The following is an 11493-nucleotide window of genomic DNA, read 5'->3' as shown; positions in this document are numbered from 1 at the left end:
TTTCTTTCGGGCCACATGGATTAGAAATAGTTTTGACTAATGTACTCCATGAAGGGTATACCCCATCAGCAAGATAATAACCCGTATCATATTGTGTGCCATTAACTACATAATTAACCGGGGGACTCTCACCCATTAACAATTTATCAAAAACCGGTGAACGCTCAAGAACATTAATTTCATTGCATGATCCAGGCATCCCAAAAAATGCATGTCATATATGGAGATCTGACGATGCAACTGCTTCTAGGACGATAGTCGGGGCATTGACATGGCCAGTGTAGGTTTCATGCTATGCCACATGACATTTACTCCATTCCCAATGCATACAATCAATACTCCCTAACATTCGAGGAAATCCTTGTGATTCACCAAGTGCTATGAGTCTAGATATGTCGGATTCATTCGGATCCCTCAAGTATCTAGGTCTGAAGACATGGATGACTCCTATTACAAATTCGCGTAAGGATTCAATGACAATAGACTTACCAATTCGACAATATCCGTCTTGTGAATCGACCGAACTTCCATATGCAAGCATCCTCATTACAACTGTAATCTTTTTATGAGGTGACAATCCCTTTTGACCCAATCCATCCATTCTTTCGGTAAATTTGGGGTTGTATTCCCCAACAACATTGAGAATACGCAAAAATAAATCACGATTCATCCTGTAGCGTGCGCGAAACATTGTATCATCATAAGTTCGAGTTTCATTTAAATAGTCTCTCATAATGGTTTCATGACCGAGTTGTCTATTACGATCTATCGTTCGATGATCCGAAACAGAACCAACATGACGAGTACTTTTTCGTTTAATACCCTTTTTCATTTGTTGTAACATTAAGAGATCATCATCATCTCTTTCTGCAGCCCATGCATCTTCTTCAACCATCATGTTGAATAAAAAAAAATAGTTTTGCATTGTAGAAAAGATAGAGGGTATAGGAAGAGGGTTTGATAAGTTTGTAGAAAAAGAGAGTTGTATTTATAGAGAAAAAAGTTGATAAAGAATTTAATATGGTGGTTGGAAGGGTAGAAAAGAGATAAATTCAAATTCAAATTTAAGGGCCCCAAGAGAGTCTGTGGTTGGAGCTGAATTTCAGGGGCTGAACTCAGGCCCTTAAATTTGAATGAAAAAGTGGGTTTAAGGGTCTGGGACAGTCCCTGGTTGGACTTGCTCTTACTCTTTCATCTTTCAAATCTCGGCGATGTAGGCCCATAATCTTATCCATGATTAACCTAGGAACTCATAACCTTACATTTATACACTCAAGAGGATGAAGGGAGTGAGAGTTTTATTGTATGTGATAGTGATGGTTGATAGTTACTCGTTCATTTTCTTTTTTTTTTCTTCTTTTTTTTTGTTGAGAAAACAGAAAATAAAAAGCTAAACAGAAAGAAAAGCCTCCCGATATGCCTGTTCGGAAAGCCATATCCAGTTGCCTACATGCGTACGACCCCATTTTGCTAATTGATCCGCCCTCGGGATAAAAGAGAAAACTACTTCAACTAATTCATCTGCTAGTTGGCGAATGTTCTGCACAAGGTTCTCCGATTGCCAGAAGACCGTCGATTGATTGCTACGTATTCGCCTAATAATATTGAGATTATCACTCTCAATTAATGCAGGGAATGTTGTTGAGTTTGGCCCACTCCAATGCCTTAATGATAGCCCAACATTCACATTCTTCGACATTCTGACCCCTGATCTCGTAAGCTGAAGCTGCCACAAAAACTGAATGCTCGTCCTGCACGAAACAACCAACTCCAGCATTTTCGGTTACATCTATGAACGAAGCGTCAACATTGATCTGGACAAAAGATGATGGGTGGTGGCTCGACTGCTCATTAACCTCAAGCTCCTCATTGGTTTGATTAATCCTGGTAAGTGTTGGGGAGCCCCTAATCCTGATTATCACCATCTCATGAGTCGTGTCGGTATGAGAGAGACATTTATCACATCTTGCCTTCCATATGTGCCACAGTACGGTTGAGAAAAGAACCTGTGAATCTTTCTTCGTCTATTCCCTTCCAAGAGATAATCCATTCCTGCAAGCTATTTATTTGTTCTGAAATAATATTAAATAAAAACCATACAGATTTAGCTAAGTCACAATGAAGAAGAACATGTATCATAGTTTCCCTGTCATTACAGTAGTCACAGTTGTATACTTCTCCAATGAACCTTCCAATTTTGTCCCGAACTGGAAGGCTATTGGTACAACATTTCCAGATAAATAATTTGATTCTAGGAATAACAGGCAAATCCCATATGAATTTCCACTCTTTTGTTTCATTCTGGTTTCTCTCTGATCGTAAAAAGTTATACATGGATTTGATCGTAAAGTTACCCGATTTAGTTAATGACCATCTAGCAATATCCACCTGATGTGCCTGCAGATTAATACTCAAAATTGCATTACATATATTAGCATTAAAATATTGGGATAAAATATTCGTATTCTAATGGTTATGGGTAATAAGTTGCTCCACTTTAGAAAGCGGACAATTATGATCGTTGGACAACGGAGGAGGATGGTGAGGAATCCAATAGTCATGCCAAATATTAATATTGGTACCTTGATTGACATCCCAGAAGACTAGGTCAGACACTTTGCTAATATGTTTGGAGATGGACTTCCACAACCAAGAATGGTGATGTTTAGCTTCTTTAGGAAATTGCTCTTTATTGAAGTATTTAGCCTTGAGAATTTTGGACCACGGAGAATCCGGGTTTTTAAGAAGATGCCAAACTAATTTGCTAAGGAAAGCTTGGTTATCAAGATCAGGAAGCCGAAAGCTAAGGCCACCAAGCTTTTTGGGGCGACAAATAGCATCCCAGTGAATGGTATGAATGGTTTTGGATTTTCCCCACCAGAAAGCCCTTTGAAGGCCTTCAATGCGTCTGCTTACCCCTTTCGGGATGGCGAAGCATTGCATTTGGTATCGGGGAACAGCCGCAGCTATCGTGGAGATCACAATAGAGCGGCCTGCTTGAGAAAGAAGAGAAGCTTTCCATTTAGAGAGCTTGTGCTGGATCTGGTTAGTGATAGAAGAAAAAAGTCTAGTTTTATTAGCACCAATGAACAGATGGGTACCTAGGTATTTATCGAGCGCCGAAGATTGCTGAACTTTGAGATTTCTGATGATAAGACGCTTGAACTTAGGATGAGTATTCTTCGAAAAGAAGACAGAGGATTTCTCAAAATTGATCAATTGGCCAGAGGCTTTGCAGAAGGTATCCAGAATGTTCTGGAGAACAAAAAGATTATCCAGAGAATTCTGACAAAAAATAATACAGTCATCAGCAAAGAGAAGATGTTTGTTCTGAACACTAGACCGAGGAAGATGGAAACCCTGAAAAATGGCCTCCCTAAATCCGCTCTCAAGCAGTCTACTCAGTCCTTCCGTTGCAATGGTGAACAGAAACGGGGATAGAGGGTCTCCCTATCTAATGCCCCTAGTAACATTGAAGGTAGGTCCAGGCCTACCATTAATAAGAACCGCCATAGTGGACGTCGAGATACATTCATGTATCATCTGAATCCACTAATCAGAGAAACCCATGCGACTCATCACAGTCTCTAAAAAATCCCACTCAATACGATCAAAGGCTTTAGACATATCCAGTTTAAGGGCAAAATAGCTTTTAGAACCTTTTATGACCTTAAAAGAGTGAGTCAACTCCTGACTGATAATGATATTATCAGTGATTTGTCGACCCGGGACATAAGTTGCCTGAAAATGAGAGATAATATTCGGGAGAAGCACTTTGAGACGATTTGCCAGCAATTTGGTGATGACCTTATAAGTGGTATTCATGAGACTAATAGGTCTGTAATCCGAAGTAGTTTGCGGAGATTTAGTTTTAGAAATAAGGCAAATATGAGTGTGGTTAACATGGTGATGTAGAAAACCATTATGGAAGAAATCCCCAACTAGCACCGTATTCCAATTTGCCTTATAGAAAAGGGGGGGGGGGGGGGGGGTAACCATCCAGACCCGGAACAGAGTCAGACTTGAGAGAAGTAACCGCGTTATAGATGTCGGATTCCGTAGGAATGCTAGTCAGAATGCTGTTCTGAGTAAGAGTAATCTGGGAAGGAAAAAGATTAAGAAGTTCAGTAGCTATGTTAGACCCAGAAGAGGTAGAGATGGTCTGAAGGGTTTCAAAAAAAGGAGAGGGTTTTTTGCCTTTATCCCCTCCAGACTAATGAGCTTACCTACCTTTATCATTGGTAAATGAGTTTACCTCTTTAGCTTACGGTTTTTGTCAAAAAACACTAAGACTATGTTTGGAGTGTTAGAATAGAACGTGATTACCAAGAATAATACTCTCGTAATGTGAGTTATGTTAAATGTAATGCCTTATTTTATTATCTGAGTCGGTTATAAATAAGATTGATTTTCGGGTGTGATTTAAAATAACCACATTTCATTCTTGCAAGTCAAACACTACGTTAATGTTTTCGACAAAATAGTAAGAACAAGGGGACATGCTTAATTGTCAATTGTTGAAGGGGGTAAAATCAATTATCCATTAATGTCAAGGGGTAATCTAAAAAAATCAATTACAAATTCAGAAACCAGCTGGAAAACATCATAAATTTGTAGAGACTTAAAGCATTCAAGAGTTTTTATCACTCGAACAATTTCCAAGAGGAAGTACCTATAATCAGAAAGGTAAGACCATTGTACCAGGTGAGACACTTCGCCTACAATGTTGGTACATTGAAATTGACGATAAATGTCTTGAGAAAAAACATCATTGTCTCGGTTTTTTTATTATGGTAATTTTCTCGAAACTTTCTCTAAATTTGTTAAAGATTCTATTTACTACTTTGTTTCTCCGAAGGATATTTGTCAATTTCTGTATTTGCAAGAAGAATAAGCCCGACAATTATTGTACTTTCTAATACTTAAGAACAACAGTTAAAGCCCTCTGGTAAATCCATTGGGGTATGAGTAACTCTCAGATCTTCTGTCTGCAAACAATTATAACTCATGCTATCACGACCATCTGAGTCATGATGGACCAGTTCAATATTTGAGGACACATTAGACATAGGTTTGGAGTCACCCTCATCGATAGTGATTCAACACGTGGACCCTAATTTGATCACGAGAGAAACAAAATAAGACATGTTGTTCTCTTTGGTGTACATCACCCCTACACGTCAAGGCACAATAGCGAGTCTACTGAACAATTCGTTAACAAAACAGACGACTTACAAATAATGTTAATCTACGATATTGATGAATTCGTTAAGAAGCTGAATCGTCTGTTAGCCAAAATATGGTGTCAAATTGACGAAATTCTTAAAAGTTGAGGGCATGCCATCATTTCCCCAAATACAAAATATTAAAAGAGAACAAAAAGTCTAAAACAAATAGGTGCAAATGCCATTATGTCTTCTGGCATGCCAACAATATGAAGGCAAAGGTTCCTAGTTTCTTATCAGGAATGAGGATAAGTATAACCAAACATTGATCAATCATTCATCAAACAACCTTTACAAGTTGCTAACTAAACTTAATTTTTTGAGAATATTAAAAAGTAAAAAGCAATTAAGAAGTATATATAAAACCAAAAATCGAAGTTGTCAAACAAAAACACCATCTAACATCTCATCACCATCATCTTCACCTTTGGGCTCACTATTTGGACAACTTGAGAAGTCCACCAATTATTTCTTATTGGAATAATTAATTTGGTCTCATCACTTATTAAATAAAATACTACTATAAAAGTATGTTTTAATAATGAATGTCTTTTTCTCAAATGAAGGAGTTAGTTGGAAAAATATTCTTTGGTGTATGGGACCCATTCAAATATTTATTTGTGGAACCACATTTTGCTAAATTTAATTTAATGGATAACAAAATCTTAATCAAACAAAAAAGGGTTGAGGTTCCACATTAGAAAAAAAAAATGAAAAAATTGTATTATCTATGTGAGTAAAGCAAATATATAGTGGAGAGATTGCTTTCTTGTAGAGTAGGGTTCTTGATGCCCCTAATGGAATTCCGGTAGAAGATTTTGTGGTCTAGGTTTAAACGTTTCGATTGTATTTTTCCACCTTTTATGTCTACATAGTACTCAATTTGTCGTTCTAGAAAACAAAATATATTAAGGAGCCCACTTGGTTGTCGTTCTCATCCATTTAAGGACCCAAACATTCAACGAAGATGGATCATGAACTCCCTCTAGTTTTTATTTGGAAAAGCCATAAAGACAAGTTGAAACAATTTTAGGACAATCACAATCTCTCAGTCTGGCCCATTAGAGAGCGGGCTGTCCCAATTATTAATCATAGAGATAATTTGTTTCTCAATCCCAATTTCGTTTAAGCTGTCTTAAATCGTAGAAACGAAGAAGAAACTAGGAAATGATCATTTGTGTTGATAAATATATGTTATTAATTAGTCTTCATGAATCAAGTTTTGTACAAGATAAAGTTGAAAATGGTTGTGAATCTACAATGTGGTATATATTATTTCATGGTCTAGAGTCATACATATAATTTTTTTTTAACAAAAATAAGCACTCCCCACAACCACTATCATCACATGATACCCTTTACTAAAGTTGGTTAAGGCTCATTTTTCTAATTCTTCTTTCTTGGTTTCTAACCCACAATTAACTTTTTGGGATATTTAACTAGTTTAGTTAAAGTAATGCAATTTTAGACTTGCACTTAACTAGTATTGAACTTCAGTTCTCTTAAGTTGAAGATAAAAAAAAAATTTCGGATGGACCCATTCGAGATGGATTTAATATTTTCTTTGTTTACCGTGGAATTTCAGTTTACAAAACCAACATGCTCTAAAATTATAATACATTTATATCTTATTAGTAATCGAAGGGAGTGTGGCCTGAGTGTGGCTATTGAAGACAATAGAGTCTTATAGTTTTATAAGGTTTTGCAGGAATGGTCTATATGATCAGAAGAACATTGTATAAAAATTAGGTCCATGAATTAACTTTTGATAGACATAATAGGAGAGGTTTACGGTTAGATATATTCCTATTAAAAAAGGGAGTCAAGTTGAAACACCTGTTAATAGTAAGCTAATATCGGATTATAGTAGTATTTAATTAAAAGAAAGTACTAAAAGAATAAAACTAAACTAAGTGAAACAAAGATAAAAGCAAAAGACTGCAATTATGCTGTAATTATGCTGGCTACTTGGCAAATTTCATGTCTACTACACAATCTTGATAGTACTTAATTTTCTCGAAGTATAATTAAACTCTGAAACTTTATTATATATGTGCGTATGTGTAACCATGGAATTAGTTGACCTATTAAAACTCCAACAATGAACCTTTTGTTTGTCGACAATTTGTAATTGTCGTTAAAATAGCCCACTGCTACTAGAACGAGCAGAACGAATGTCATCGACAGAAATCCGTTCAGTTAGTGTCGAGGGTGAAGTGTCGTTGTTAGAGTACTGAGGCATTGACTTATGACAAACGCTCGTGTACTAATCCTCTAAAGAACCTTAGGATAAACCTATAATACACAAATGATTTTTAGGTGTTTTATAATTTTATTGTCGCCTTGTTGGTTATTGTGAGAAAACAGTGTGATAATGTTGAGAATGACAAGTTAATACTGCATGGATTCCTCATGTCTACAGGTGGGAGGGAGAGATGCCTTGTGCAAAAGCCTTAAATTTCATCTCTTGGTTTTCCAACACAAGCAAAGAATCATCTCTGATCTCTCCCCCTACTAACTACTTCCCCACATATATAAATAGGGCCAATATAAATATACCCACATGTAGTTGTCAAGAACTCAAGATAGAAAGAGAAAGTAAAGAGAGGAATGGACAGTCTTGAACCCCACTTTGGTGAACAGATAGAAATGGACACAGAAAGAGAGAGAGAGACAGAGAAAGAAAGGGTTTTGGACACTTAGGTCAATGATGGGGTACACTTTGGAAAGGATACAGCCCAGAGTCTAGGTACCATAAAAATCACAAGGACATATTGAGAAAAAAGGCATGTGAAACCTAGGCTCTATCCAGATTAGACACTTCAGATTGTTTAAAGAGGGCTGTCAGACCACTTTTGTTTTGTTTTTTATTAGCCTTTTATAAGTGTACATTGAAGTACCCTAAGACAGGGCAATGGGGCATGTTTCCTGCCATACTCCTGTGTAATACACTTTTTTTTTGAACTATGTGTGCAATATATGTAAGAATTAGGATAGTCTTATCTAAGCAAAACAATTGTCAAGAAGTAAATTCATATACAAAAATGGTTCATTTGGGTATACAATATAATATTAATTTGGTATACTGTGAGTACTTTATGTTGTAATATGTAATCAAGCTACTTGCTATCTCTACCTAGTAATTTACAGAATTCACTCTTTATCGTCTTACCGAGCTTCTTCGGTAGTTTTATGACTTGTTTATATAAGCTAGCTGCCATTCTTCACCTCCTTCACAGTTTATCTGAATATCTTCTTTCTGATCTAAGTTGTCGTACTCTTTTACGTAATCTTCGTCTATGATGGTCAATCTTCCAAAGACCGTGTCCCAATATAACCGCTGAGTATATCCCGTGTGTAATAATCGGGCTAAGAATGTTATTTGTCTGCAAAATAATGAAATGAAATAACATTACCAACTTTGACTTAGGGGTGCCTATATGATTACAAATTTCAGACACCCGAGTTAGATTTCAGAAAGTTATTATTTTTATTCGTTTATTTCGCGTCACTGAAAACTTTAGAACCCATTTCAGTAAGACTTTTTTTGTATCTAGATGGAGGAATTACTAGTTTACCACATTATCTTCGAACGGAGTCATATGCAAATGATTTAGACTCAAAGAAGTCGGGATTGAAACATTCCCCAAGTCTGAGATACTAAGAGAAGCTAAACTTACTTGAATCCATTCAAAGCCGAGGTAAAGAGCTAGAATTCCTTCGAGGAGGGGCGAGTATATCTTCTTCATTTCCCTTCTTTCATACCAAGCTGCACAAGAAAACAACAATGACATAATTTATGTATAAAGCGAAAAAATTTGAGTATTGTTCTTTTCATTCTCGCGGCAATTTGTGCACACAAGATATAAGGAGACAGTCATGGAAGAAGAGACAAGAAAAGGACCTGCAAAAAGCTTTTTGAGATCGTTACGACTAGAGCGAGATGATGGTAAGCTTGATGCTACCACATAAGTAGGATCTGAAAGGTAATTGAAGCATAATCTCTTAGTATAATAAAAGAATAAGATGTGGTAAGATCAAGTTATTTGTACTGAAATAATCACCTTTTGGAGAAGCAGCTACATAATAAAGTGAACCTGTAAGAGCAGCTGTAATTACGGCTGCAAATGCTTGTGCGAATGGGACGAACAGTGGCAGCAAACCAGTCTGCATAGTTTCAAGACATAAAAACGTAAAGGTGATAGCTATTGACCTAGCATGAAACAGGAGCAACATAAGAGAATGGCTTTAGAGTATTACCAGAGATGCAATTCCTCGAGCATCTTTCATCAGTTCCGTGCTTCTTAAGAAAATATCAGATAATGCTCCCTACCCAAGTTGAAACTTGTTTAACTACTATTCTTTTAATGGAGTACGTGTTGTTATTATTCACGAATAAAAGCTATTATGACTTACCTGAACAGCAGCTCGATAGAAAAGCTCCTCCCCGATAGAGCTAGCCGTAACAATGAGAATGAACTGCAACAACATTTGGCAACACTAAAAACCTGTTTCTTGTATTTGGTAAAAGCCTTTAAACCTAAGGTGGGTTACCAATTAACTATTACACAAAGATTGAATGTTAATACCTGCCATGGCGACATTCCATAGAAGAAGCTTCGGAGCTCCTCGTCCTCTACATCTCTAATGGCGCGAGCATAAGGCGATAACTTCACAACTTCATCCTGTTTTCACATTTCAATCAAACCCTTCATTCAGAATTAAAAGCTATGTTTAAACATATGAAAATCGACTTTATATGGATAAAAATACTCGAGATTTTCTCTAATCTCTGGTTGTTTGTACAAGAAACAATAGTACTGATAAAAGAAGAACTGCTTACTAGCTTGAAACAAATGAAAGAGGAAAAACCAAACAGTCGAAAACTAACTAAGATGAGTTGATGATAATGTGATATTTACATACGTCGAGTATGAAGAGAAGAGCCATAATTGGAGGAGCGGCATATCCTAGTCCTTCAAGAATGGCATCTAACGACAAGTTAAATCCTCCCGAGGAATCAATTCCCGAGACAGAACATATGAACCTTCCTGCTAGAGCCATTCCACCATATATACCTGAATTCCATCACAACATACCAAAACAATAAACCGACAAGGAAACACTTAAGTTTGCGGTGGTGCGGAAATAGATTTTGGAACTCCAAAGGTCAAGCTCTTTAGTTAAGTCCTCAATTAATATCGGAACTTAGCATTTCCGTTTCTTTCTCTGGATGGGAAAATTTCGTAGGGGAAGCGAGAAGTACACAAACTCAATGACATGCCGGGAAATAATACTACCCTAGACTACAAGTTCGAGTTGAGGCACAACCTAATTGTTTGATAGTAAATATTGCTATGAAATAAGTCTTACGCGATTGAATCTAAATTGTTTGACTTAATTGGACTCAAAATCAGCTCAAATCACCATTGATTCGAGTTAGAAAACACGAGTTAAATAAAAACAAACATTCTTGAATCCAATTGAAGTCAATTTTAAGATTCTTTTAAGTTAATAACATTAGGAAATTGATCATTTTTGTATAAAATTTAAAATGAAGGATTGAAAAAACAGAGAAAAAGAAATAAAGTTACCAATTCCATAGCTGAGTCTTATAAAAGCTCCTAATTTGTCCCAAACAAGAAACTCAGAATCACTACTACTAAAACTATCATTAAAAGTTGTAACTTCCATTCCAGGACCTGAGGCTGAAAATCCTAATCCTCCTCTTCCTTCTCTATCTCCACCATCTATTTCACTATCTCCTTTTGATGTAGCAGCCCTAATTCCATTAACCCTTTTCCTCTGTTTTCTAACAGATAAATTTGGAACTACTATAAAAGAAGTAGTAGTTCTGAAAGAAGAAGATGATGATGAAAGTTGTAAAAGAGATGGATTTCGAAATCGAGAAATTAATGGAATTTCCATTACTAAACTGATTTAATTAAGTTGGGTAAGAAGATATTTGGGTTGGGTTAGTGAGGATTGGCCATGGGTTTGGAGTCTTTTGGTGTCTATCTCTTTCTCTGTCTCTCTTGAAGAACGAGACTCTGGTTTATTTATTTTATAAATTCTGGATAGATAACGTGAAGCCCCTGAAAGTTTAGATTAAAACCGTTGATCTTTCCTCGAGATCCCGTTCAAAAAGAATCTAATGGATTTTGTATCTCTAAAGATGTTAGTAATATTTTACTATGTTTTTCTTCATTAGCAATTGTCCTATTTTGAAAACCCATTATTTTTCTTCATTAACAATGTAGTAGAGTTG

The 11493-nt window shown here is 36.3% G+C and overlaps 3 protein-coding genes across 3 annotated transcripts; all 3 read right to left on the bottom strand.

Moving 5' to 3' along the window:
* Window positions 1-292: 292 nt before the first annotated feature.
* Window positions 293-895, bottom strand: LOC147569810 (uncharacterized). Its single transcript, XM_086663434.1, has one exon. The coding sequence runs from the start codon at window positions 893-895 to the stop codon at window positions 293-295; it is 603 nt and encodes a 200-aa protein (XP_086519560.1).
* A 1064-nt stretch (window positions 896-1959) lies between these two features.
* Window positions 1960-3513, bottom strand: LOC147569809 (uncharacterized). The gene is made up of 3 exons (XM_086663424.1): window positions 3472-3513; window positions 2583-3285; window positions 1960-2072 (listed from the first exon to the last, which is right to left on the bottom strand). The coding sequence occupies exons 1-3, from the start codon at window positions 3511-3513 to the stop codon at window positions 1960-1962; spliced, it is 858 nt and encodes a 285-aa protein (XP_086519550.1).
* Window positions 3514-8241: 4728 nt separating this feature from the next.
* Window positions 8242-11282, bottom strand: LOC147569808 (uncharacterized). The gene is made up of 9 exons (XM_086656333.1): window positions 10820-11282; window positions 10152-10303; window positions 9815-9910; window positions 9642-9704; window positions 9486-9554; window positions 9290-9392; window positions 9130-9204; window positions 8906-8994; window positions 8242-8611 (listed from the first exon to the last, which is right to left on the bottom strand). The coding sequence occupies exons 1-9, from the start codon at window positions 11151-11153 to the stop codon at window positions 8459-8461; spliced, it is 1134 nt and encodes a 377-aa protein (XP_086512459.1). The 5' UTR covers window positions 11154-11282; the 3' UTR covers window positions 8242-8458.
* Between the last annotated feature and the right edge of the window lie 211 nt (window positions 11283-11493).

This window comes from Eschscholzia californica, unplaced genomic scaffold (assembly GCF_041429995.1).
Source record: "Eschscholzia californica isolate CP2 unplaced genomic scaffold, dmEscCali1.0.p SCAF_1, whole genome shotgun sequence".
Lineage (NCBI taxonomy): Eukaryota > Viridiplantae > Streptophyta > Magnoliopsida > Ranunculales > Papaveraceae > Eschscholzia > Eschscholzia californica.
This window is presented reverse-complemented; position numbering and strand designations above follow the sequence as displayed.

Bases quoted from the DNA above. Each gene is read 5' to 3' on its own strand.
- LOC147569810 (XM_086663434.1), bottom strand. From the start codon at position 895: ATGGTTGAAGAAGATGCATGGGCTGCAGAAAGAGATGATGATGATCTC.
- LOC147569809 (XM_086663424.1), bottom strand. From the start codon at position 3,513: ATGGCGGTTCTTATTAATGGTAGGCCTGGACCTACCTTCAAT. The intron at 3,286-3,471 runs GTTACTAGGGGC...ATTTTTTGTCAG, and splicing joins GGCCTGGACCTACCTTCAAT to AATTCTCTGGATAATCTTTT. The intron at 2,073-2,582 runs GTACCAATATTA...ATATTATTTCAG, and splicing joins CTTCTGGGATGTCAATCAAG to AACAAATAAATAGCTTGCAG.
- LOC147569808 (XM_086656333.1), bottom strand. From the start codon at position 11,153: ATGGAAATTCCATTAATTTCTCGATTTCGAAATCCATCTCTTTTACAA. The intron at 10,304-10,819 runs GTAACTTTATTT...GATGGAATTCAG, and splicing joins AAGACTCAGCTATGGAATTG to GTATATATGGTGGAATGGCT. The intron at 9,393-9,485 runs GTAATACTCTAA...GAAACTATGCAG, and splicing joins CTCGAGGAATTGCATCTCTG to ACTGGTTTGCTGCCACTGTT.